We start from the raw sequence: 25,460 nt of genomic DNA on the forward strand, positions 1-25,460 counted from the left end.
ACCAGCTATCCCCCACTTCCCTGGAGAACTCTGTGGCACAGCAGAGGTAGCCAAAATTCCCTCTGGAGCACAACCCCATTAGCTTGAGAACCAGCCCCCTTCCCCCACAGTGGCCACAGCAACCCCCACCCAAGAAGAGTCTGAGTCCAGACTCCCCTACCCCTGCCCCCACCTGATGGTATTTCCCTACCTGCCCTGGTAGCTGAACACAAAACACAGAAACTCTTGGAAGCTTTATGGCCGTGCTCATCACCTGAGAAACTAAAACATTTACCCTGGCCAACTTAGGGCGAGCTCAGATCCCCCTTCTACTAATGTGCTAGTGCTCTATTGAAAGCATCACCTACCGACTGGAGGCCAACCGACTCAGGCCATTAAAGCAACTCATGACAGCATAACTTTGATCCCAGGAAGAAGAAAACAATAGCCAATTGCACTGCCTGCAACATCCTGGCTAACCAGATGTCCTGAGTCTGTCCATGTGACAACTTCACAGCTAACATAGCTAGCATTCAAGAAAGCCAGCACACTAAACCTATCTACAACCAAGGACTCTCACAGACTCTACTTCATTCCTCTGCCACCTTCACCAGAACAGATGCTGATATCCATGACTGGGAGACTTCAAGATCAATCACATCACAGGACTCTTTGCAGACATTTCCCAGCACCACCCCAGAGCCTCGCAGCCCCACTGTGTGGCTAGGCCCAGAAGAGCAATAACGATCACTGCAGTCCAGCTCTCACGAAGCCCCATCCCCAGGGGAATGGGGAGAGCACCACATCAAGAGATCACCCATGAAAAAAAAAATCTGAACAACAGCCCTTCAGTTCAGATCTTTTCACTGAAATAGTCTACTCAAATGAGAAGGAACCAAAAAAAGCAATTCTGGTAATATGACAAAAGAGGGTATAATAACACCCCTCAAAAGATCAAACTAGCTCCCCAACAATGGATCCAAACCAATAAGAAATATCTGAATTGCCAGATAAAGAATTCAGGGCTGGGCACAGTGGCTCACGCCTGTAATCCCAGCACTTTGGGAGGCCGAGGTGGGCAGATCACCTGAGTGAGTTCGAGACCACAGGAGTTCGAGACCATCCTGGAGCCAACATGGAAAAACCCAGTCTCTACTAAAAAATACAAAATTAGCTGGGTGTGGTGGTGCATGCCTGTAATCCCAGCTACTCAGGAGACTGAGGCAAGAGAATCACTTGAACCTGGGAGGCAGAGGTTGCTGTGAGCCGAGATTGTGTCATTGCACTCCATCCTGGGCAACAAGAGCGAAACTCCATCTTCGTCTCAAAAAAAAAAGAATATTAAGTGATTCAAGGAGATACCAGAAAAAATAAAAACTAACTTAAAGAAATTTTTAAAACAAGAAGATGTGGATGGAAAATCCTCCAGAGAAATAGATACAAAGAATAAATAATCACAATTTCTGGAAATGGAAGACACAGTTAGAGAAATACAAAATGCAGTGGAAAGTTTCAACAATAGACTAGAACAAGTAGAAGAAAGAACTTCAGAGCTCAAAGACAAAGCTTTTAAATTGACCCAAACTGAGACACACAAAAAAAAGAATTAAAAAAAGTGACAAAGCAGCCAAGAAATTTGGGATTATGTGAAACAACCAAACCTAACAATAATGGGTGTTTCCAAGGAAGAAGGAAATCTAAAAGTTTGGAAAACTTATTTGAGGGAATAATTGAGGAAAACTTCTTTGGCCTTGTTAGAAATATAGACATCCAAATACAAGAAACTCAAAGAATACCTCAGCAATGCATCTCAGAAAAGATCATCACCTAGGCAAATAAACATCAGGTTATCTAAAGTCAAGACAAAGAATCTTAAGAGCTGTGACACAAAAGCCTCAGATAACCTATAAAGGAAAACCCATTAGATTATCAGCAGATTTCTCAACAGAAACCTTGAAAGCCAGAAGAGATTAGGGTCCCATTTTTAGCCTCCTGAAATAAAATAAGTGCCAGCCAAGAATATTGTATCCAGTTAAACTAAACTTCATAAGTGAAGAAAAGATAAAGTTTTTTTTTTTCAGACAAACAAATGGTGAGGGAATTTGCCACTACCAAGCCAGCACTACAAGAAATGCTAAAAGGAATTCTAAATCTTGAAATAAAACCTTAAAATACACCAAAATAGAACCTCCTTAAAACATAAATATCACAGGACCTATAAAACAGTAACACAATAAAAAAAGAAATTAAGCCAACAACTAGCATAATGAATAGAACAGTACCTCACATCTCAATATTAATGTTGAATGTAAATGCCCTAAATGATCCACTTAAAAGACACAGAAGGGCAGAAAGGATAAAAATCCACTAACCAAGTATCTGCTGTCTTCAAGAGACTCACCTGGCCGGGTGTGGTGGCTCAAGCCTGTAATCCCAGCACTTTGGGAGGCCGAGACGGGCGGATCACGATGTCAGGAGATCAAGACCATCCTGGCTAACACGGTGAGACCCCGTCTCTACTGAAAAATACAAAAAACTAGCCAGGCGAGGTGGCGGGCGCCTGTAGTCCCAGCTACTTGGGAGGCTGAGGCAGGAGAATGGCGTGAACCCAGGAGGCAGAGCTTGCAGTGAGCTGAGATGGCGCCACTGCACTCCAGCCTGGGTGACAGAGCGAGACTCCGTCTCAAAAAAAAAAAAAAAAAAAAAAAGAGACTCACCTAACACATAAGAAGCTACATAAACTTAAGCTAAAGAGAGGGGGAAAGATATTCCGTACATTTAAAAAGACAAATAGGGACATTATATAATGATAAAATAATTGGTCCAATGGAAAAAGATCATAATTCTAAATACATATGCACCTAACATTGAGCTCCCAAATTTATAAAACAATTACTATTAGACCTAAGAAATGAGATAGATAGCAATACAATAATAGTGGCGAATCAATACTCCACTGACAGCACTAGACAGGTCATCAAGACAGAAAGTCAACAAAGAAACAATGAACTTAAACCATAACCTAGAACAAATGGACTTAACAGATATTTGCAGAGCATTCTACCCCTCAACTGCAGAATATACATTCTATTCATCAGCACATGGAATATTCTCTAAGATAGACCACATGACAGATAGCAAAACAAATTTCAATAAATTTAAGAAAGTAGAAATTATGTCAAGTATCCTCTCAGAGCACAGTCAAATAAACCTAGGAGTTAACTCCAAAAGAAACCCACAAAACTATACAAATACATGAAAACTAAACAATCTGCTCTTGAAAGATCTTTGGGTCAACAATGAAATCAAGATGGAAGTTTGAAAATTTTTTGAACTGAATGATAATAATTACACAACTTATCAAAACCTCTGGGATACAGCAAAAGCAGTGCTAAGAGGAAAGCTCATAGCATTAAATACCTACATCAAAAAGTATGAAAGACGACAAATAGATAATCTAAGGTCACACCTCAAGGAACTAGAGAAACAAGAACAAAACAGACCCAAACCCAGCAGAAGAAAAGGAATAACAAAGATCAGGGCAGAACTAAATGAAATTCAAACAAAAAATAATAATTATACAAAATATAAGTGAAACAAAAGGCTGGTTCTTTAAAAAGATATTCAAAATTGATTGACCATTAACAAGGTTAACCAAGAAAGGAAGAGAGAAGATCCAAATAAGCTCAGTTAGAAATGAAATGGGAGACATTACAAATGATACCACAGAAATACAAAAAAAAAAAAAAAAATTCAAGGCTAATATGAACACCTTTATTTGCACAAACTAGAAAATCTAGAGGGGATGGATAAATTCCTGGAAATATACAACCCTCTTAGATTAAATCAGAAAGTAATAGAAACTCTAAACAGACCAATAACAAGTAGCAAGATTGAAACAGTAATTCAAAACTTGCCAAGAAAAAAAAGTCCAGGAGCAGACGGGATTCACAGCTGAATTCTATCAGACATTCAAAGAAAAATTGGTACCAATTTTACTGAAACTATTCCAAAAGATACAGAAAGAGGGAATCCTCCTAAATCACTCTATGAAGCCAGTATCACCCTGATACCAAAACCAAACAAGGACATTTAAAAAAGAACTACAGACAGTATCCCTGATGAACAAAGATGCAGAAATCCTCAACAAAATGCTAGCTAATTGAATCCAACACATATCAAAAAGATAATACACCATGGTCAAGGGGATTTCATACCAGGGAGGTAGGGATGATTTAACCTACACAAGTCAATAAATGCTGTACATCACATAAACAGAATTAAAACAAAAAATCACATGATCTTCTCAATAGATGCAGGAAAAGCATTTGACAAAATCCAGCATCCCATTATGATTAAAACCCTCAACAAAATTGGCATAGAAGGGACATACTTCAAGGTAATAAAAGCCATCTATGACAAACCCACAGCCAACATTGTACCGAACAGGGAAAAGTTGAAAGCATTCCCCCTGAGAATGGGAACAAGACAAGGATGCCCACTTTCACCATTTCTATCCCACATAGTACTGGAAGTCCTAGCCAGAGCAATCAGACAAGAGAAATAAATAAAAGGAATCCAAATCAGTAAAGGGGAAGTCAAACTGTTGCTGTTCAACAATGATACGATCGTATGCCTCGGAAACCCTAAAGACTCATCCAAAAAGCTCCTCGATCTAATAAATGAATTCAGTAAACTTTCGGGATACAAAAACAATGTATACAAATCAGTAGCACTACTGTACACCACCAGCAACCAAGCAGAGAAACAAATCAAGAACTGAATCCCTTTTACAACAGCTCCAAAAAAAAAAAAAAAAATCTTAGGACTATACCTAACCAAAAAGGTGAAAACTTTCTACAAGGAAAACTACAAAACACTGCTGAAATAAATCATAGATGACACAAACAAATGGGAACATATTCCATGCTCATGGATGGATAAAATCAATATTGTGAAAATGACCATACTGCCAAAAGCAATCTACAGATTCAATGCAATTCCCATTGAAGTACCATCATCATTCTTCACAGAAATAGAAATAACAACCCTAAAATTCATATGGAACCGAAAAAGAATCCACATAGCCAAAGCCAGACTAAGCAAGAAGAACAAAATCTGGAGGTATCACATTAGCTGATTTCAAACTATACTACAAGGCTATAGTTACCAAAACAGCATGATACTGGCATAAAAATAGGCACATAGACCCATGGAATAGAATGGAGAACTCAGAAATAAAGCCAAATACTTACAGCCAACTGATCTTTGAAAAAGCAAACAAAAACATAAAGTGGGGAAAGGACACCTTATTCAACAAATGGTGCTGGGATAATTAGCAAGGCACATTTAGAAGAAAGAGACTGAATCTTCATCTCTCACCTTATACAAAAATCAATTCAAGATGGATAAAAGACTTAAATCTAAGACCTGAAATTATAAAATTTCTAGAAGATAACATTGGAAAAACTCTTCTAGACATTGGCTTAGGCAAACAGTTCATGACCAAGGTCCCAAAGCAAATCCAACAAAAACAAAAATAAATAGATGGGATCTAATTAAACTAAAAAGCTGTTGCACAACAAGAGAAATAACCATCCAAGTAAACAGACAACCCATAGGATGGGAGAAAATCTTTGCAATCTATGCATCCAACAAAAAATGATTATCCAGAATCTACAAGAAACACAAATAAATCAGCAAGAAAAAAAATCTCACCCAAAAGTGGGCAAAGGACAAGAATCCACAATTCTCAAAAGAAGATATACAAATGGCCAACAAACAGGAAAAAAAAATGCTCAGCATCATTAATTATCAGGGAAATGCAAATTAAAACCACAATGAGACAACCTTACTCCTGCAAGAATGGCCATAATCAAAAAATGATAGATGTTGGCATGGATATAATGAAAAGGGAACACTTTTACACTGCTGGTGGGAATGTATACTAGTACAACCACTAAGGAAAACATTATGGAGATTCCTTAAAGAACTAAAAGTAGAACTACCATTTGATCCAGCAATCCCACTACTGGATATCTACCCAGAGGAAAATAAGCCATTATATGAAAACATATGTATGTTTACAGCAGCACAGTTTGCAATTGCAAAAATATGGAACCAGCCTAAATGCCCATCAACCAACAAGTGGATAAAGAAAATGTTGTGTATGCACACCACGGATTACTACTCAGTGGTAAAAAGGAATGAAAGAATGGCATTGGCAGCAAACTGGATGGAGTTGGAGACCATCATTCTAAGTGAAGTAACTCAGGAATGGAAAGCCAAACATCGTATGTTCTTACTTACAAGAAGGAGCTAAGCTATGAGGATGCAAAGGCATAACAATGACATAATGGACTTTGGGGACTTGTGGGGAAGGGTGAGAGGAAGGTAAGGGATAAGAGACTACACACTGGGTACAGCATACACTGCTCGGGTGATAGGTGCACCAAAATCTCAGAAATCAGCATTAAAGAATTTTCAGTGCAACCAAACACCACCTGTTCCCCCAAAACTGTTGAAATACAGATAAAGAACGTATTCATGTAACCAAACACCACCTGTTCCCTCAAAACCATTGAAATAAAATAAAATAAAATAAAAAGCTTCGCATGTGTGTCCATGTGGGGCTTATGGGTGTATCCACGCTCACACTCTGAAGATGGTTCTTCATCTCAGTTCAGCTTCCTCATTTGGAATTGTATGGCCTGGAATTTTCTTGCCACGGAGTACCGCTTTGGGCATTGCTTTCCAAGATTAGTCCCGTGCCCATGAGGAGATGTCAAAGACCTCAAATCAGAGATGATAGTTAGCCTGTCACAGTGGATCAGACAAGGCTCAGCCTTGTACCCCCCTGACATGGAGGTCTCCTCCTGAGAAATCAGTGTCTGAGGAGACTGGTTAGTCAAACCCCCGTGTTTGAAGATCCATCCACATGCAGTGTTGCCTAGATCGCAATGCATCTTCTCAAAGGGTCCACTCTGAAAGATGTTACAATAATGAAATCAGTGTCAGTGTCAGTCTATAGATGGCAGTGTCACTAGATTCTAAGTGTCTGTGCTGCATGCTCTCTAGGCTAATGATACCCCAAGTTGTCCTTATTTATGCTGCATGCATCCCCAGGACCCTTGGTTGCAGAGATGATGACTAACTTCTGGTCCTACAGGTATGTTGGCACAGCAATAGATCTCCGTGGGATCTCAGGCCTGCGGACATTCAGAGTTCTTAGAGCATTAAAAACAGTTTCTGTGATCCCAGGTGAGTTGCTTGAACCAGCACATTTATTCACAGAGCATATGTTAGTTTTCACAGCCTAACTCCCTTCTTTAATTTTCACAAGAGCCCTGTAAGGTTCCAGGGCAAAGACTATTGTCCCCATTTACAAGACAAAGGAACTGAGGCCTGGAATATAGGAAATATGAACCCAAGGCCTCATCACTAGTAAGAGACAGTGTGACCTGGAGAGCCTATTGTCCCAACTCCTAGGCCAGTGCTCTTCCCACATACCACATGGCCTCATAATCAATACATAACAGGAGGGGCATGTCTTCACTTTCTATTCTGGTTGAGGGATTCAGGCAAGACCCCCCCAGTTGAATTTTTATTTATACCTTAAACTAAATGATTAAACTTGGAAATGGGGAGGAAGGGAGAAAGCAGTCCCAGTATCTTCACTATTTCCAGAGGTCTAAAATCCTGTCTTTAGACACCCAGAGGAAAAAAGACTTAGGCAATTCTTGATTACTGAGAATTCAGACACAAAAGTAGTCCATCAAAGCTCATTGTATGGGACCTCTGAGATCTCCACTGACACCAGTAGCCCAGCGACTACTCTTCATCCCCCATGAGGTTGATGGTGAGGATGGGGAGGCCAGAGACAAGGTAAACTTTCTGAAATGGGACTCAGCGCTTCCCCTTTGTGGCCTGATGGGTTCTCTCCTCTCACCCTGAGCATTCGTTCTCTCATCTGTAAACAGAAACACCCATTCTACAGTGGAAGTCTTTTCTACCATTTCTTGTCTGGCTCTGCAGGGAAAGATTGGAAACTCTCTGCCAGCTTCCACTGGACACACTTCTTCATGAAGAGAGCCCTGGTCCTGCCCCTTCATATCTCTCTCACTTACTCTCAACTGGGAAGACCCAGTTATCTTATTTGCAAGACCTGGTCTGTCCATACTCCCTCTTCTGCCTCATCTCTCACCTCTCCTCACCTCTCACCGTGCTCTGGAATCCACCTATGGTTCCGCAAATACTCCATACCGTTGTTCACCTCCTAGCCTTCGACTATGCTGCCCCTTCTTCCGGGATATCCTTCCTCCTCTCTTTACTCAACTCACACTCATTCCTCAGGGCTCTGCCAAGGTTTTACCTCTTCCCTGGTTTTTTCCACCTTTCTCACACTCCACCCACCCCATTCCTACCCCTAGAACTTCAGTTAATGGCTGCTCCCTGTGTGCCCATCTGCTCAGTAATGCTATGGACTTTCCCCTCAGTTTTCAGACAATAGCACTCGACATGCTGCTGCCTTAGCCATCACTCAGCTCCCAGCCCAGGGACTGACACATGTAGTGCTCAGTGGATTATTTGCTGACCAAAATGACTAACCAAAAATAAATCCTAAATTGCTTCCCTGGTTAGAGTTCTTTCTGCTACCTGTGAAGCTGCTCTCCCAAAGAAGTTGATTTTACTTACCAGAGCAACAAATCATCCCTCCTTAAACAAGCAGGTGTATCCTTCTTTGCTGCCAGCTGTGCTTGGCACAAGCTCTATTTATGCCCCAGTGACTGTCTCAGTGTTTCTTACAGTCTCTCTCTATTGCAAAACTCACCTCTCTGTTTCTCTGTGTCTCTGTCTTTTTCTTTCTCTTGGTCTATTTTTGTTTCACTCTATCTCTGTTGCATGTCTCTCTCTCTCTCTCTCTCTCATACACACACACACACACACACACACACACACACACACACAGTGAGGTTCATGTGTCCCGAGTCTCAAGCTGCCTCCCAGAACTGAGAGATGCATGCAGAAAGACAGATGCCAAATTACTGGGGTGAAGTTAGTAGCTTCATGCCTAGCACAGTGCCTGAAAAAGTAGGTACTTAGCATGAATTATTTAAATTGAGTTGCTAGTGTCAGGAATTTTATTAGCTTCAAGATGATAAAACATTTATTGCCTGGGTCTCAGTTGCATCGTCTTTATAATGAGAATAGCCCCTGCCTAACTGCCTACCTCTCAGGTAAATGTAAGCTTCGGATGGGAAAGGTCTTGGAACTGCCCTGGAGTGTGTATATACTTCACTCCTGTATGTAGAGATGAGGGAGGATGGCTAAGATGAAGATGTGTGCTCTGTGTGTGCTCCCTCATCCGTGTAGTCATACCACTGTCATCTTCCCACAGGCCTGAAGGTCATTGTGGGGGCCCTGATTAACTCAGTGAAGAAACTGGCTGATGTGACCATCCTCACCATCTTCTGCCTAAGTGTTTTTGCCTTGGTGGGGCTGCAACTCTTCAAGGGCAACCTCAAGAATAAATGTGTCAAGAATGATATGGCTGTCAATGAGACAACCAACTACTCATCTCACAGAAAATGTGAGTGGAGTTTCTTCCATAGGGATCAAGGTCTGGTTGGAACCTTGGTACCATATAGGGACAGGGGATATGGAGCCCCTGTGTGTGTGTATAGACGTATATTTTGATTCCCCTTTCCTGCCAAAACGCTTCTCTTGAGTTGTGTTTTACTTTTGGGTATTCTATTTCCTGTTGCTCAGCATCCCTCTTGCAAGGAAGTGAGCCATAAATCTAGAGACAAGTCATTCTACCTCTGCTGGGGGAGACAGAGAGCCGAAGTCACTGCTCAGCTCTTCTCTTTTCAGATGTGACTTTACACCTTCTATGTGGCCCAGTATGCCCACTGAGTACCTATAGCCAAAGGAGCTTACTTTGGAAGACTTGGGAGTGTTGCATTCACCACACAAGGCTTGGGTTGGAGGGTTCAGAACCATCTGTTAGGCTTTCTTTTCTTCCTTTCTTCAGCAGATATCTACATAAACAAGCGAGGCACTTCTGATCCCTTACTGTGTGGCAATGGATCTGACTCAGGGTGAGTTTCCAACTTATGACAAAGCAACAATTCCCAACAATTCTTTCTCTTTCTCCATCTTGTCCTTGGCATATTATGGGCACAGATGGGGTTGCAGGTCCTGGGAAAGATGTATAAATAAATAAATCATGCTCTTTGCCAACCCAGAGCTCATGGGGAGGGAATTATGAGTTAGATTTTGCTGTATAACAAATGACCACAAAATTTTGTGAGTTAAAGCAACAATTTATTTAATTCTTGATTCTGTGCATCAGCATTATGAACTGGGATCAGATGGGCATTGGCTGACATTGACTAGGCTCATTCATGCATATGCAGACAGCAGATTAACTTGGAGATGGCTGGTCTAGGATGTCCTGTCTCTGCTCATGTGGCCTCTCACCTCCAAGCAGGTTAGCCTGGGCCTGTTCTCATGGCAGAGTTCCCAGAGAAACAGTGGAAGTTTGCAAAGTTTCCTCAGGCCTAGGCTTAGAACCAACACAGTGTACCTTTTGTACATTATATTGACCAAAGCAAGTCCCAGTACAGTCCAGATCCAAGAAGTAGAGAAATAGACTTCATCACTCAATGGAAGGAGCTGAAAAGTCACATTGGAAAGGATGTGGGTACACAGGGAGAAGAATTATAGCCATTTTAATAAACAATCTACCCCAGGAAGGAACCAATACGTATTTGTGTCAAATTCTCTACACTTAATCATCACAGCTAACTCCATTCTATAGCCACATTACCCTCACAAGTAGAGGAATAAACACATGTATCAGACTTTGCAATTTCAAATTCTTACAGAGGCCAGATTCATAGTAACAAATGAGTGGAATGGGCCAGGAGGGAACCTAGGGGCTGAGAGTTCATGCCTCCTCTAAAGGGGACAACCCCACTGCTCGGTCCAGGTTTTGGTTGCCATGTGGAAATGTGGGTTCACTGTTTCCAGCTCTTCCAACTTTTAAAATAGAAATAGGAAATTTAGATTTTTATATAAAATGTCCCAACTATAAATATTGGCTACCTATTCCCAAAAATGTCTACGTATTGTTGGGCCAAACAAAATATTTCTGCGGGCCAAATCCAACCTATAAGCTGCTAGTTTGCAATTTCTCATGCATAGACATAAAGATGCTACTCTGTGGAGAACAAGTTCTTTACTAGAGGCTTCAAGGGCTGGGGAAACACAGTGAGATGGCGGTGTGAGGCAAGAGAGAAAGTCGGGAAGGTTTCTGGGAGGTGGTATTTGAGGTAAGCTTTCAAGGGCAGGTAGGATGTCTCCAGACAGGGTGAATACAAGACAGTTTGAGTGAAGGCCATTCCAGGTCGCAGAACAGAATGTGAGACAAAGCTAAGGGATGAGGACCCCTCAGCTCTGCCTGCTGCTTTGGCCACTGGAGGAAAGCATGAGCAGAAACAGTTTAGGCAAAAGATCAAAAAGGCCATCTCACCCACCTCCACGGCTGAGAGCTTGGAAGAGCAGAGCTCACAATGCCCCCACTCCCTGAGAGGTTGACGGCTCCATATTGCCCAGGTGGACCTGTATGGAGCCTGCATGAGGCTCCACCTTCATCAGCTCACTAGGAAAACAATCTCAGTTAGAGCTGAGGACTGGAAACAAGCAGTAGCATTTGGTCAACATCAGGTTCCTTGGACTCTTCTTTCACAAATGCACTTGGCATTTGGTTCTTTGGCTCATGGGACGGTTGTTCTGACATCAATTTTCATTTGCCTTTGACTTAAATGTAAACTACAAGCCCCTCAGCATCCTTCTTCTGTCTAGATAATGCCATTTCTCAAGGCAATGGCTCCAGAGCAGCTCAAGTCCTTTTTGTGGTAAAGTTGTGGAGTCCATCTACACATCTCCACAGCTCAGCTCCCCGACAGGCCAGGCCCGCTACGGAGCAGGTCGCAGCCAGGCAGTTGGGGAGTGGACCAGGCTGGGATGTCAGAGAGAGGCCAGCTCAGGATAATGGACAGAGTGAGCCCTGGAGGGTCATGCCATGAAAGCTAAACCTGGGTCCTCTGTGGGGCTGCAGAGAAGCCAGAGCCCTGAGGAAAGGCCCACATTGACCAATGGCACTGTGGGAGGAAGGTCAGGGGTCTCAAGGCAGAAAATGAATACCAGAAAATAGCTGATAATTTTCGGTGTTCTTCCACATATATTATATATTATTCCAGTTTATCTTTTCAGCAGCTTCCAAGGTTAAAAACAATAGGAATTTTCCTTCGCAGTTTATTTACAATATTTACTATGCAGAAGTGCAAGATACTGTGCAGTGATCTCATTTAATCCTAAGAGCAGTGAACTGTTGATATGTAGTGACTACAGTGGGTTTCTACAGAAGACATAGAAATAAGGCTGCCCTCAGAGTTAATTAAGAAACCTACAGGTAACGGGTTGCCTAGGCCCTTGGGAGAGCAAACCGAGAGCCTGCCTTTAAATGTGGGTCTACAAAGCTAGGGAACTTGCAATCTTCAGTCGAAGTGGAGATAGAATTGGAACTGATTAGATTTAAGTTGTCAGAGCTCTAATCCATGGTATGCGTTGTTCACATGGATGTCTGGGATAAGGAGAGCCCCAGAGATTGGAGTTCATGGAGAAATCCTGGGAGTAAAAGAATTCCATGTATTCACAAGGAATGCAGGTAAATAAAAAAGGAAAATAAAGAAAAAATATTAAAAAATAATAATTTGGGACTTCAAACGAGGCATTCCTGTTTCATTGATCAGGCAATCTCCACTAGGATAGATGAGAGCCCTTTATGCTCCCTGAGCTGAGAGATGCTTCTTGACATCAACTCATCCTACTATTATGAGAGAGAGGAAGGAGTTGAGCACTCCCACCCCAATACTCACCAGGCAGTCATTTTCAATTTGTCCTTCCTTCACAGGCCATCTTCAGGAGGAGACTAGGCTGACTCAAGTATTAGGCTACTTGACAGTTATATTTCTCCTTTTAATAAATATATTGACACCTGCATAGTTTTAGGCATCTGATTTCTTTCTGACCCCCAGCTTCCTTATCTGTAAAGAAAGAACATTGAGTGATTAAATTATAGTGTTTGTAAAGCACTTAAGGGGAGAGAGAGGAACACAGAAAGTGCTCAGTAAGTGGAAAGTGTTATTTCCACTGTTATGTATAATTAATCAGTGAACTTGGCTAATGTGAGACCTCCCTTGATAGACAACTCTGCAGGTGATGCCAACAGGCTCAGGTTTTAAGTCTGCATTATTGCTACTGACTCTCCTTTCCCTGGTGTGAACTGGCAAAGAGCTCATGGTATCATGTCTGGGCAGTCGGCTGCCTTCCCCAGACAACTCCCCTGTGCATGAAATTCTGACGTGAAAGTATTAGCATCTCCATTTTATGGATAACAGAAACCAAGACCTAAACAGACCAAGTGTCCAAAATCATCCTGCTAATAAGATGAAGACTAGGTCTTGAACTCTGATCTCTGACATAAAACTCTGTGGTTGTCTCACAGCCCTGGGCTGCCTTGTGTGCAATAAGCAGGGGATGACCTTCTTTGTTCTTGCTGCAGCCACTGTCCTGATGGTTATATCTGCCTTAAAACTTCTGACAACCCGGATTTTAACTACACCAGCTTTGATTCCTTTGCTTGGGCTTTCCTCTCACTGTTCCGCCTCATGACACAGGATTCCTGGGAACGCCTCTACCAGCAGGTACTGAGCTGCATTCTCCCACACAGACTTGGTTGGAGGCTGGTGGGTCACCTGCATGGCTGTGCTTTTCCTGGAGGAGCCTGACTTAAATTCAGGGGTCCATGTGCTATGGGTACAGGTTTATCTTCTTTCCCTTGAATCTGCAGACCCTGAGGGCTTCTGGGAAAATCTATATGATCTTTTTTGTGCTCGTAATCTTCCTGGGATCTTTCTACCTGGTCAACTTGATCTTGGCTGTAGTCACCATGGCATATGAGGAGCAGAACAAGGCAACCATTGATGAAATTGAAGCAAAGGAGAAGTTGTTCCAGGAGACCCTCGAAAAGCTCCGGAAGGAGCAGGAGGTTTGTAAGGAGTGGAAGCTTTGGGAAGAAAGTTGCAGACTTCCATTCTTGGATAGAGTTCTGGAGTAGCCACTTTAATTAGGGCTGCCATTTAGGGAGCTATAGGAGGAATTATCTTGCCTCAGGGACCATATTAGCTCAGGTTTTCTCAAAGAAGAACCTAAGTGAGGATTCTTGTGCAAGTGACCTATTGAGGGAGTGCTCTCAGGAGAAAGTGAGTTAAAGAAAACAGAATGGGGCAGAGGGTGGAACTAAACAAGGAGTGTTCTCAGCTAGAGACCAGCTTCAGCTTGATGCCATGGGGAACTCTGGGGCATGACCTGTACCACAGTTAGCCCTACCTTGAGGCAAGGGAGCCAGCTGTTTGTACCCTCCCCATACCTATCCTAGAAGCAGGCAGCCAAAAGAGCTTTTTTTTTTTTTTTCAGAATGCTGCAAGTATGAGTCATTAACTGCTGCCACTCAAGCAGCTCAGGATAGGTGTGCTGATCTGGTGAAAGGGATCTGGGTGGGGCACCAACACAGTGCCCCATGAATGAGTGGGGGGTGACCCAGAGGTGTCTGTTCCTGCCATGACCTAATCCCACCACCACCCAGGTCCTAACCCTTGAGCTTCTCTGTTTCAGATATCTCACCCACCTGGCACCCCATGTCTGAGGAACACATTTATTCTAAGTCCAAGCAAATACTATTGGCTACACCTGTTGTTCTCTCTTCACAGGTGCTGGCAGCGCTGGGGATTGACACAACCTCTCTCCACTCCCACAACGGATCACCTTTAACCTCCAAAAATGCCAGTGAGAGAAGGCACAGAATAAAGTCAAGAGTGTCAGAGGGCTCCACAGAAGACAACAAATCACCCCGTTCTGATCCTTACAACCAGCGCAGGATGGTAAGAGGCTCAGGTTTGTGCTCTAAAGATTACCCACCATTGCAGCTGCCATGGACAATGGGTTGGAGTGGGAAGAAGTGTGTGGCAGGGAAAGAGCTGGAGGCACAGAGCTTAGAAAGATCCAGACACCCCTCCAAAATGCTGTCTTAAACTAGGAAAGTGTAATTATAGATGGGGAAAAGGGGTGAATTATAAGGACACTTTAGGCGAGGGGGATCCACAAGATTGGGATTGTGGACTGTGGAAAAAGGAAAGGGGAGTCCAATTTGACTCCCAGGTTTCAGGATTGGGCAATGAAATGGATGGTGATTCCAAGATGAGGACACTGGAAGAAGAACCCAGGTTTGTAGGAAAGGTGGGAAGCCCATATTGAACATGCCAATCTTAAGGTGTCTGTGGACATCAAAGGTCAGCTTCCTTCTGATGCTCTGGTCTGCAGTTCTACAGCCCAAGGTTCCCTGTCTGTGGTGTTAAGATCCTTCACACACCTTTTTTTTTTTTTTTTTTTCTGATGTGTCGAGATGGTTTTTATTTTTTACTTAGTTTATTTAAAATTGACGCATCAGAATTTTACATAATTATTGGGTATAATTTCTGACCTCCTTCCTAAGGCCCTGCAATTCAAGCTGTCACCTGTTTTTAGCAGAAAAGTTCCCAGCACCCATCTCTGTGACACAATCCAGCCTGGGAATGGCTTCAGCACCTCACCTCAGACCCTGTAGCAATTCTGTTCCCGCCATAATAACTTTCTGCCTCCCACTCTAAAATTTGCACTGCAACTTTCCTCGCTATGCTTCCTCCCACCACCTTCCTGCCCCTTGAAAGTCCTTTTACCCCAAATATGCCCTTTCTGTAGGTCTGACACATAATATCGGCTGTGTGGGAGGGTGGCTCCACACTAACAGTGTGGAAAAGGGGATCAACATGGCTATTTTTATGTTTTATGCCTCTCACTTCCCTCTCAATCTCTTTCCCTGTGCTAAGCCAAAGGATGTTTTACTTTTTTGCAATACCATCTCTCCAACCCTAAGATTTATGTGTGCATATACAGACACACTCGCATGCACACCAACCTCATGACACACCCACACTTCAGCATCTATCTGCATCTGTGCCCTCCTCTTTCTTGCTTTGCCTCTTTTGAGAAGCACCTGGCATACATGGGGCACAGTTCAGACAATCACAGAACAGGATGAATCACAGCTTCCATGGAAATGTCAATGACACTGAATTGGGCTTTAATTACCCCCATTCTGTCAGCCCCACGCAGATTAGCACTTGGATGTCCAATAATTGGTATGTGTGCTTGTCTCTCCAGTGATGCTTATTTTCAAAGGGAAAAAAGAAGAGCTGCAACTTGTTCATTCAACAGTACTAGGTGCTTGGTATAAAGAGATGACTAGAACATGTTCTTCTCCCCAAGGATTTCCATTTGGGTGGAGGAGGCAGATATAAACACAGCTATGCGTTAAATAGTGTATTAGAGACACATATGTGGTGTTTTGACAATCACGGAAGAAACATCCACTCTCATGGGGCTGGATAGGTATCAGCAAAGGCCTCCTGGAGGAGGGGATAATTGGGGTCAACAATAAATAGCATGTAGGGATTCTTCCAGTAATTGAAGACTTGAGAGAATGTGAGGAGTATTTTTCTGGCAGAAAGAACAACATGTATGTGCAAAGATGGGGAGGTACCATTTGAGTACTGCTTTAATGCTGACTGATTGATTGGAGCCCATCCAGGAAGGCATCTTCTCCCTCTTTTCCCAGGTACATTCATCTGCTAAATAGACCTAACGCAGTTTTTATATAAAGCCATTTTATAACCCACAGAAATGAAATACAGGAATATATAGGAGAGACCCAGGAGGGTTTTTGTGGAAAATCACAGACCAGTTGGTTTCCTCAGAGGATGCCTTTTAAAGCAATTCTAATGTTTTTACTCAGAAGACATTGCCCACCATTTGTCAAAAAGCTTAATTCTAAAATAACTCGTGGCCAAGGAGACACTGCTGTCAAATATGCAACCAAAATTTTCTTCTCAGTTTCTTCATTGGTTTGCTTGGTGCTCAAGTGCAAATAATGTAGTATTCCCTTCTTTAATATGGATGTGTCAATTTTTCTCATTTGCTTCAAAAATGGGAAGGATTTTTGCATTATATGAGTTCTATAGTCCTTGGGCATGTATTACAGGCAGAGAGTACTCTACTTTTTATAATACTGGGCTTTTAGTAATGGTTGCTAAACAGGATCGGGCTTCAAATTATCAAGAGAGGAAACTTCGGTTCTGTGAGATAAGAGGATTAGTAAGGAGAACCCCAGTTGGCAAGATTCTCCACTTTAGTAGTTTGGTAAATAAAAGGAATTAAGGAAGGTGAGTAGAATAAGTCAGTATGATCAGAGTTTGGTATGAGGTCAATGTTTAGATTTTGGACATACTATAGACCACCTGAGGACAGAAATGATGGTTTGCTATGATCAAGTTTCACTATGGTCATGGGAACTACCTAACCCAGCACACTAATTCTCTGAGGGCTCTGGGCTTATGAATTAGCTCTTTTCTCTGGCAACTTTAAGCCACACAGTTCCCTCAATGGAAGATGTTGATGGGAAATGTTTATTGATTTGGAGGAATGACATTATTCTTCCAGGAAATTAGGCTGCAACCCTTCCTTCAATCTCTCCATTGTTGACTGTTCAACCCTCGAGGGATCCTAGAAGCTCATTACACTGTACAGTTCTTGTCTCCTCCAGTGCAACACAAACTCTCACACTCATACAGACAGGATCTAATGAATTGCACAACCTAATTTTCAGACAATGAAGTGCACTCGTTCATTCAACAACCACTTACCAAGTATGTTCCAGTACTGGTATGTGTAGTAGCCTCCTTAGGTGACAACTTTGCATGTGGAAAAGGGAACTTAAGACAGCTTTGTCTAGCCCTGTGGCCAAAGGTTGGCAAACAGTTGACCTATCCAGGTGACAAGGTTTCCTCTGACATGTGCCTGTCCATGATAACCTATTTGCTGAGCATCGGCACCCTGTGATCTCTCCTCTCTCCTGGTCTTTCCCCGAGTCTGTCTAGAATCTCCTTTTTTCCTTTTCCCTCACCATGCATACCTAGAATACCCCTTAGATTTGTGCCTTTACTTAGCTACTGAAAGGTCATAAAAATAGGGGCAGGGAAATGGGAGTAGGTAGAGGGAAGTGTTGGGCTCTAGATTTTCCAGAAGACCAGTTTCCAGCCTTCTTGCTCCTTTGGGGCAATGCCCAGTCTTTTCTAGGCCTCGCCTCTGGAAAACGCCGGGCTAGCCATGGCAGTGTGTTCCATTTCCGGTCCCCCGGCCGAGATATCTCACTCCCTGAGGTAGTCACAGATGATGGAGTCTTTCCTGGAGACCATGAAAGCCATCGGGGCTCCCTGCTGCTGGGTGGGAGTGCTGGCCAGCAAGGCCCCCTCCCTAGAAGCCCTCTTCCTCAACCCAGCAACCCTGACTCCAGGCATGGAGAAGATGAACACCCACTGCCACCCACTAGTGAGCTTGCCCCTGGAGCTGTTGAAGTCTCGGTGAGTTTGTGAATGCTTCAGACTCCCCCAGGCTGTCTTCCAGCTAGAAACCTTGGGCCAAAAAGCCTGAGTGTCACCAATGGAAGGGATCTTTAGCCATCATCCTGTCCAATGCCTCCCCATTCTACTCCTTTTTTACAGACATAGAAGATGAGACCCAGAAAAAGAGATTGAGTTGGCCTGAGGTCAAACAGGTTTTCTGGTTTATTCTGCCGTACAGTGATGCAAATTATATTCCATTTGACCCCATATTTCTTTTCTTTTTTTTTTTTTTTTTTTTTTTTATGGAGTCTCGCTCTGTCGCCCAGGCTGGAGTGCAGTGGCCGGATCTCAGCTCACTGCAAGCTCCGCCTCCCGGGTTCCCGCCATTCTCCTGCCTCAGCCTCCCGAGTAGCTGGGACTACAGGCGCCCACAACTGCGCCCGGCTAATTTTTTGTATTTTTAGTAGAGACGAGGTTTCACCGTGGTCTCGATCTCCTGACCTTGTGATCCGCCCGCCTCGGCCTCCCAAAGTGCTGGGATTACAGGCGTGAGCCACCGCGCCCGGCCGACCCCATATTTCTTATCAGTGTTTCTCAGTCCCCACTCAACATCACTGCCTCAGTGATAGGCCTCCTTTCTTCCTGGACAGGTATGAGAAAAACTGAAGGACCCTTCTCTTCCTGCTTATGGCTCTATGCAAACTCCTCTAGGCTGGGCAAATGGAACCCAGATACATTCTGAGAGTTTCTTAAGACAGATCTGAATAGAAGCACAGTATTCCTTGCTTTACTCACCGAAGAAATAATTTGCCAAAATGAACAAATTAGGCAACAGTGACTAACTGGCCAGCACTCTTTAATAGAATAATAGCAGAGTGTAATGGCAAGTCAGGGATTCCTCATTGGATTGGGAGCTGTGAGTTAATTTGAGCTCTCCCCTCCAGTTTCAGTAATGATGTTTCTAGTGTTTTTCATTTGCCCTCTCTGGTTAGCCAGGGATACAGAGCAATTTGCAGACAGAATTGTAAAGAGACCAATATATGGTTCCACTGATACAGGTAAGTCTTACAGAGTTGCCTTAGCTCGGTCTCTAATTTGATGCCATGTGATTCAGGGTCTCAGCAAGAAACAGATGGACCACTCCAATGGGCTAGTAGAGTTTAGTAAAGTATTTACAGAGGTGTGGGCTGGGCTTAGTGAATGAATAAGGGACGGCGAGGCACCTAGAAACTAGTAACAGGGGGAAGTTGTTACATGCCTAGGCTGAAGGGATGAAGGAAAGGACCAGAATTAGACTAAAGCAGCAGCTGCCCTCATGTGTCAGAGAGACTGTGTGGCAGAACTTGTGATCTTAGTAGAGGATCACAGCTCTGCTACTCAGTCATAGCACAGAAGAGAAGCAGCCAGGGGAAAATACCTGACTTGTCTCTCCTTCTATCCTTGAATGTCTTGCCTATGCCTCCCATTAACCAAACCTGGCCAGAACCAGAGGGCAAGGGTAATGCATTTTGTACAGGTCTCCCTCCCCAGGCACAGAGAGCGCAGAGAAGGTATAGAGTACGTCTCCAAGGCAAATGGAATCACCAAAACAGAGCCTTAAAGTCAAAGGTAGCCTGCAGGGCTCGCTGGAAGTGCATTAGCACTCTAGAAAATGCCTCATTGAAGGCATTTATGCGTCTCTTGTGATGGGCCCTCAGCCTCTTTTCTCTGTTTCTGAGATTATCATGTGTTTAGATATTCTGACGTTGATTCAGTCTAGTTAAATTACCAGGCTAGTGAAAGATTGACTCTTTAGGCCCTTCTGTTTAGTATGGACCTGTATCTTAGTCCCAACTGTGCCAGTTACCACCTGAGTCACCTTTAGCAAGTCCTTTAAATTATCCAAGCCTACTCGTCTCCCCTTGTAAAAAGATTTCTAAATAGCTGGAGGGTTAAATGAAATAATAAAGTGCCAACATTATTATATATGTCTGACAGATAACAATAAATAGTGACTACTAGTATCATTTGCTTAGTCCTCATGGTTGGAAACTTTATAAACTTTCTTTATGTTTATTAACTGTTTATACTTACAGTATTCAGCAATAACATGCTGAACAGATTTGTAGCTTAGGAGCAATAGGTCACACTATTTAGCTTAGATGTATAGAAGGCTATAGCATTTGTTTGTGTAAATACAATGTAGGATGTTCACAGAATGATGAAATCACCTAATGATGTATTTGTTGGAACATATCTCTATCATTAAGTGACATATGACTATATATGAGACTGGCCAATAGGAGGCTGAATGATCCAACTTTGCCATGAAGATGTCAGGTTAAGGGAGTGTCCTGACTCTGTTTGTGTCTCAGCAGGCATTCGATGCAGGACAAAAGAAGACTTTCTTGTCAGCAGAATACTTAGATGAACCTTTCCGAGCCCAAAGGGCAATGAGTGTTGTCAGTATCATAACCTCCGTCCTTGAGGGTAAGTGCTGCTCATTGCATCGTTCGTCCGCTGTGCCATGATGAATTCCCATATCAGCAGCAGAAGCAATGTCTCTAACTCGTGTCAAAGCGTCCATCTCTGTGTACTGGAATTCTTAATACTCCTCCTTCTTATGTCTTAGGCCCCATCATCTTTTATCAATGTGATTTTTTTATATGCATAATTTTTTAAAAACAAATAATTTGATGAATAAAATATCCCAGCTCATCTCTTGTTCAAATTAGTATCTGCTTTGCATGCATCACAAAACTAGATTTTAAAAAGTGATCTGGCAGGCATCAGAGAATTTCAGGCCAGCTCTCAGGTGTGCAAGAAATTTAACCATCTTTAATTTTCCAACATAGCAAAATTATCCTTTCCATGGTTTCAAAATTGTATCTTTCATGGTTGTAACTTACACAGTTGTAACTTAATTTCTTGTTCAAGCCCCCATTATGCTGAATATTGGAAGACAATTTAAGTCCATTAATCAGTCAATTTAACTAAGTCCTTGTTAATTCAGAATTCTACCAATCAAGTGGGAATCCACTCAGTCTCCCCAGCCATGTGTCTAGGTTTCAAGCCAAGGGCTAGTAGAAGAAGAGAGTGGCAATAGTCATGGCCACCTATCCATACATGTTGCCATAGAGGGTGATTGCATCCCCCTAAGCCTGAGCAGGAGGTCTGTTCTATTCCAGCCTTTTTTTGCCTCATGGTATGGAGAATGCAACCTTAGTCATTTCCAGTTATCTTACTCCCCTAGACAAATTAAACTGACCTGCGCTGGAGGAGTTGTAAGGGAGCTTGAGTGCCAGTGTGCTCCTGAGAAGGAGTCCTGTGTGTTTTCCTCCCAGCCCTAGGCTGAATCCTAATTTGAGGGGAAGAAATGGTGAGCAACCAAAACGGAAAAAACGTTTGAGGGATTTCAAAACAGAGCCAATGTGTGCCTTACTTTCTAGGTGAAGCCAAAGGTGGCAAGCCTTAGAGAGAGATTCACATGCATGGCAATTGTAGAGTAGAACTGGCCAGTAATGTACCAGATATGCAGAGATGTATCTGTTTTGCTCACAGCTGGATCTCCATTACCTAGAAGAGCAGTGCATGCACAAAGGTGATATCTGGGTGGTGATGCTAATTTATAGTGATGTAAACTGATAAAAAGGAAGAAAATAAGGAATAGTCAGAGATCTTGGGGTAGGATAGACTTCCACTCAAGGAAGATACTGTGAGAGTGGAGTAAGAAAGGCAGGAGAAACAATGATGTTTTCAAGAAAATCTGGGGAAAGGTAACCTTAGCTTAGGTCAACCTTAGGTTAGAGAAGGCCTGAAGCAGCCTCAGAGAGGGTCCTGTGGCTCTACAATGGCAGAGAGGAACTGGGTGATGACTTAGACTCCAATGAAGGCTGTGGAAAAAGATGAGTGAGACCTGCAGAGGGAATCTAGAAAGAGAAGAGCTATCTTCATGGATTCTCCCACCAGGGACCAGATGGGAACTACAACTCAGGCAAAATACGCTTTGCAATGACAAAGGACCTGTTCAACTCTCCACCAGGTTCGAGCCCTATAAAACTCAGACACAGACTCAGATATTGAAATAGTACCCAACATTGACTTAATAAAAGATAATTCCCATGGTGAGGACTTGAAGCATAAATTGAATTCAACTAAGTTACATTTCTTGCATACCTGAGTTTGTGCTTTGAGAAATGTGCACCCATTTCTCAACAACAACGTGTACAGACTCCCTTATATTATTTTTTCTCATTGATAATTATTTAATATCACTGTTCATTGTAATACAGTCTGCACTTCTAACATTTTTCATGGCATGGAATTTGACCAAGTTGCTATTCCACAATTTTTTCTTAACCAGATAGGTTTCTTTGTTTTTGTTTGTTTGTTTTGGTTTTTGTTTTGCTATTAGTCATCAAACAGCAAACATTGAATACAAACAAACAGTTTGTTTTTTCATTTATTCTCAAAAACTGTTAAGCTTCCTCCTTCTCTCTTCTTTCATTTATTCTCTTATCAACAAGCATTTGTTGAGCCCCTTTTGTGTGTGGCATTGCTCCAGGTGCTGGGATTCAGCGGTGAACTGATACAAGCTTGAGCTCATGGAATCTACATCCTAGCAGGGAAGGGGACACGAAAGATGAACATGAATATTCAGATATATAGGAGAAAACATAAAGTAGGGAAGGAGATGGAGAGTTCTCTCCAAGAAGAACATAAATTTGAATTAAATAAAGGAATCAGCTATGTAAGAAACTGAGGAGAAAGTTCGCAGACGTGAACAGCAAGTACAATGCATTTTGCAAGAATGAGATAGGAATGAGCAAAATGCATATCCCAAACACATCCCAATGTAGGTAAGACCAAAGAAGGTCATGGAACGAATGAGAGGCAACAGAGGGTAGTAGTTAGAACACTGCTCTGGAGCCCGGCTGCCTGGGTTTGCATCGTACCTCTGTCACTTATGGTACACAGTGTGACCTTGGAGCTTCAGTAACTTTTCTGTGTCTCAGATTTTTAGCCTGTAAAATAGTGAGACTATACTTATCTTGTAGAGTTTTGTGAGGATTAAATGAATCAGGTCAAGCAAAATGCTTAGAACCTTGACTGGCATGTAGTAAGTACTCATCACATTTGGCTATTATTATTCACTAGGTTGTAAAATCTATGAGGGCAGAGATGTGCCTGTTTTGCTCACAGCCTGATCTCCATTACCTAGAAGACAAGTGCATGCACAAAGGTGATATTTGGGTGGTGTGGGCGGGGAGGGGAGTGATGCTAATTTATAACAGTGTGAACTGATAAAAAGGAAGAAAATAAGTAATAGTCAAATATGTTGGGGTAGGGCAGACTTCCCCTTAAGGAAGATGCCGTGAGAATAGAGAGAAAGCCAGAGAAACAATGACTGTTTAAAGAAAATCTGGGGAGAGGAAACCTTAGGTTAAATCAAAGAAGTCAAAGTTTTCTGAGCATAGGGCATATCGTCTTCTCTGGTTGGATGTTATATTCATTACACACATGAGATACTTGAAGGATGCTTCATGCTGCCAGAGTCGTAATAGGATTTACAAAGGCCACCTCTTTAAGAGGGATTGTGCTTAAGAAAGTTTGACCCAAACCAATAGAAGCTTGACAACTCACTGAACTCAAAGCATGTGAACCATTTATGCTTGGCATGCAAGCTGAGATTTCACAGTTGTCCAAACCAGAATTCAATAAGCTGGGTCACAGCAGTGAGCACACCTGAGTCTCTGCCCTCATGTTTAGTGGGGGGTACGAGGATATGAAACAAGTTGTTACTGGAGTGGTGAGTGCCTTAAAGAGGAAGTGCAGGATACTGAGTGAAATATGGTAAGGTTAGCCTGGAGTCAGGGAATTATTCCAGGCTGAAAGGACTGCAAAGCAGAAGAGAGAATAACATTTGAAGGAATGAAAAAGCCTAGTGTAGCTGTAACCTAGAGAATCGGGAGAACTCAAAATCAGGCTAGAGGGATGAGTTGGGACCAGATCCCAAGAACCTCCCAGACCACATTAAGGATATGGGACTTCATGCTAAGAGGAGTGAGGTGCTATTAGAGGACTGGAGGCAGGGAAGTTACCTTTGCATTTTATAAAAGTTACTCTGGATACGTGTAGATAATGAAATTAAGAGGTGAAGTATGTTGGCAGGGAAACCAGTTAGGAGGAAACCAAGTACAAGATGGCAGTGCTTGAACTCTGTGGTAGTGACAGTGGGGCTGATGGGAAATGGAAGGATACGAGCGCTATCTAAGGGGCATAAGATTCAGGACTTGATGATGCATATGGTTCTGGTATAAGCACCTTAAGATATGCTGATACAACAACTCATAACAGGAGCATTTTAGGGGGAGAAGGGGCTTCACTGGGGAAACATGAAAGGAGAAGATCATGAGTTGAGTCTGGGATATATTGGGTTTCAGGTGCCCTTGGAACATCTTCATCCCCAGTGAAGCTCCCTTCTCCCCCTAAAATGCTCCCGTTATGAGTTATTGTATCAGCATATCTTAAGGTGCTTATACCAGAACCAAATGCATCATAAAGTCCTGAATCTTATGCCCCTTAGATAGCGCTCGTATCCTTCCATTTCCCATCAGCCCCACTGTCACTACCCCAGAGTTCAAGTACTGCCATCTTGTACTTGGTTTCCTCCTAACTGGTTTCTCTGCCAACATACTTCACCTTTCATATATATGTATACATATGAAAGCAGTTTGAATATAGGTGGTAATTTTAAGAAGATGCAAGTGGATGAGTTAACACAGAAGGGTTGAAGTAAGAAGGGAAGAAGGACTAAGACACAGTTCTAACAAACTAAGTGTTTAATGGTTAAGCAGAAGGGACAGACCCAGCAAAGGAGACTGAGAAGGAAGGTACAGAAATAAGAGACAACCTAGAAGAATACAATGCAGAGCCAAG

The 25,460-nt window shown here is 42.7% G+C and overlaps 1 protein-coding gene across 1 annotated transcript in view; it reads left to right on the top strand.

Moving 5' to 3' along the window:
• Positions 1 to 25,460, top strand: part of SCN10A (sodium voltage-gated channel alpha subunit 10) — a 102,659-nt gene that overhangs the window by 26,245 nt on the left and 50,954 nt on the right. The window contains exons 5-12 of the mRNA XM_009201166.3: positions 7,148 to 7,239; positions 9,377 to 9,568; positions 10,013 to 10,079; positions 13,610 to 13,751; positions 13,898 to 14,095; positions 14,817 to 14,987; positions 18,267 to 18,560; positions 20,900 to 21,011. Coding sequence (XP_009199430.2) covers positions 7,148 to 7,239; positions 9,377 to 9,568; positions 10,013 to 10,079; positions 13,610 to 13,751; positions 13,898 to 14,095; positions 14,817 to 14,987; positions 18,267 to 18,560; positions 20,900 to 21,011 — 1,268 coding nt within the window. The remainder of the gene's footprint in view (positions 1 to 7,147; positions 7,240 to 9,376; positions 9,569 to 10,012; positions 10,080 to 13,609; positions 13,752 to 13,897; positions 14,096 to 14,816; positions 14,988 to 18,266; positions 18,561 to 20,899; positions 21,012 to 25,460) is intronic.

This window comes from Papio anubis, chromosome 2, assembly GCF_008728515.1.
Source record: "Papio anubis isolate 15944 chromosome 2, Panubis1.0, whole genome shotgun sequence".
NCBI lineage: Eukaryota > Metazoa > Chordata > Mammalia > Primates > Cercopithecidae > Papio > Papio anubis.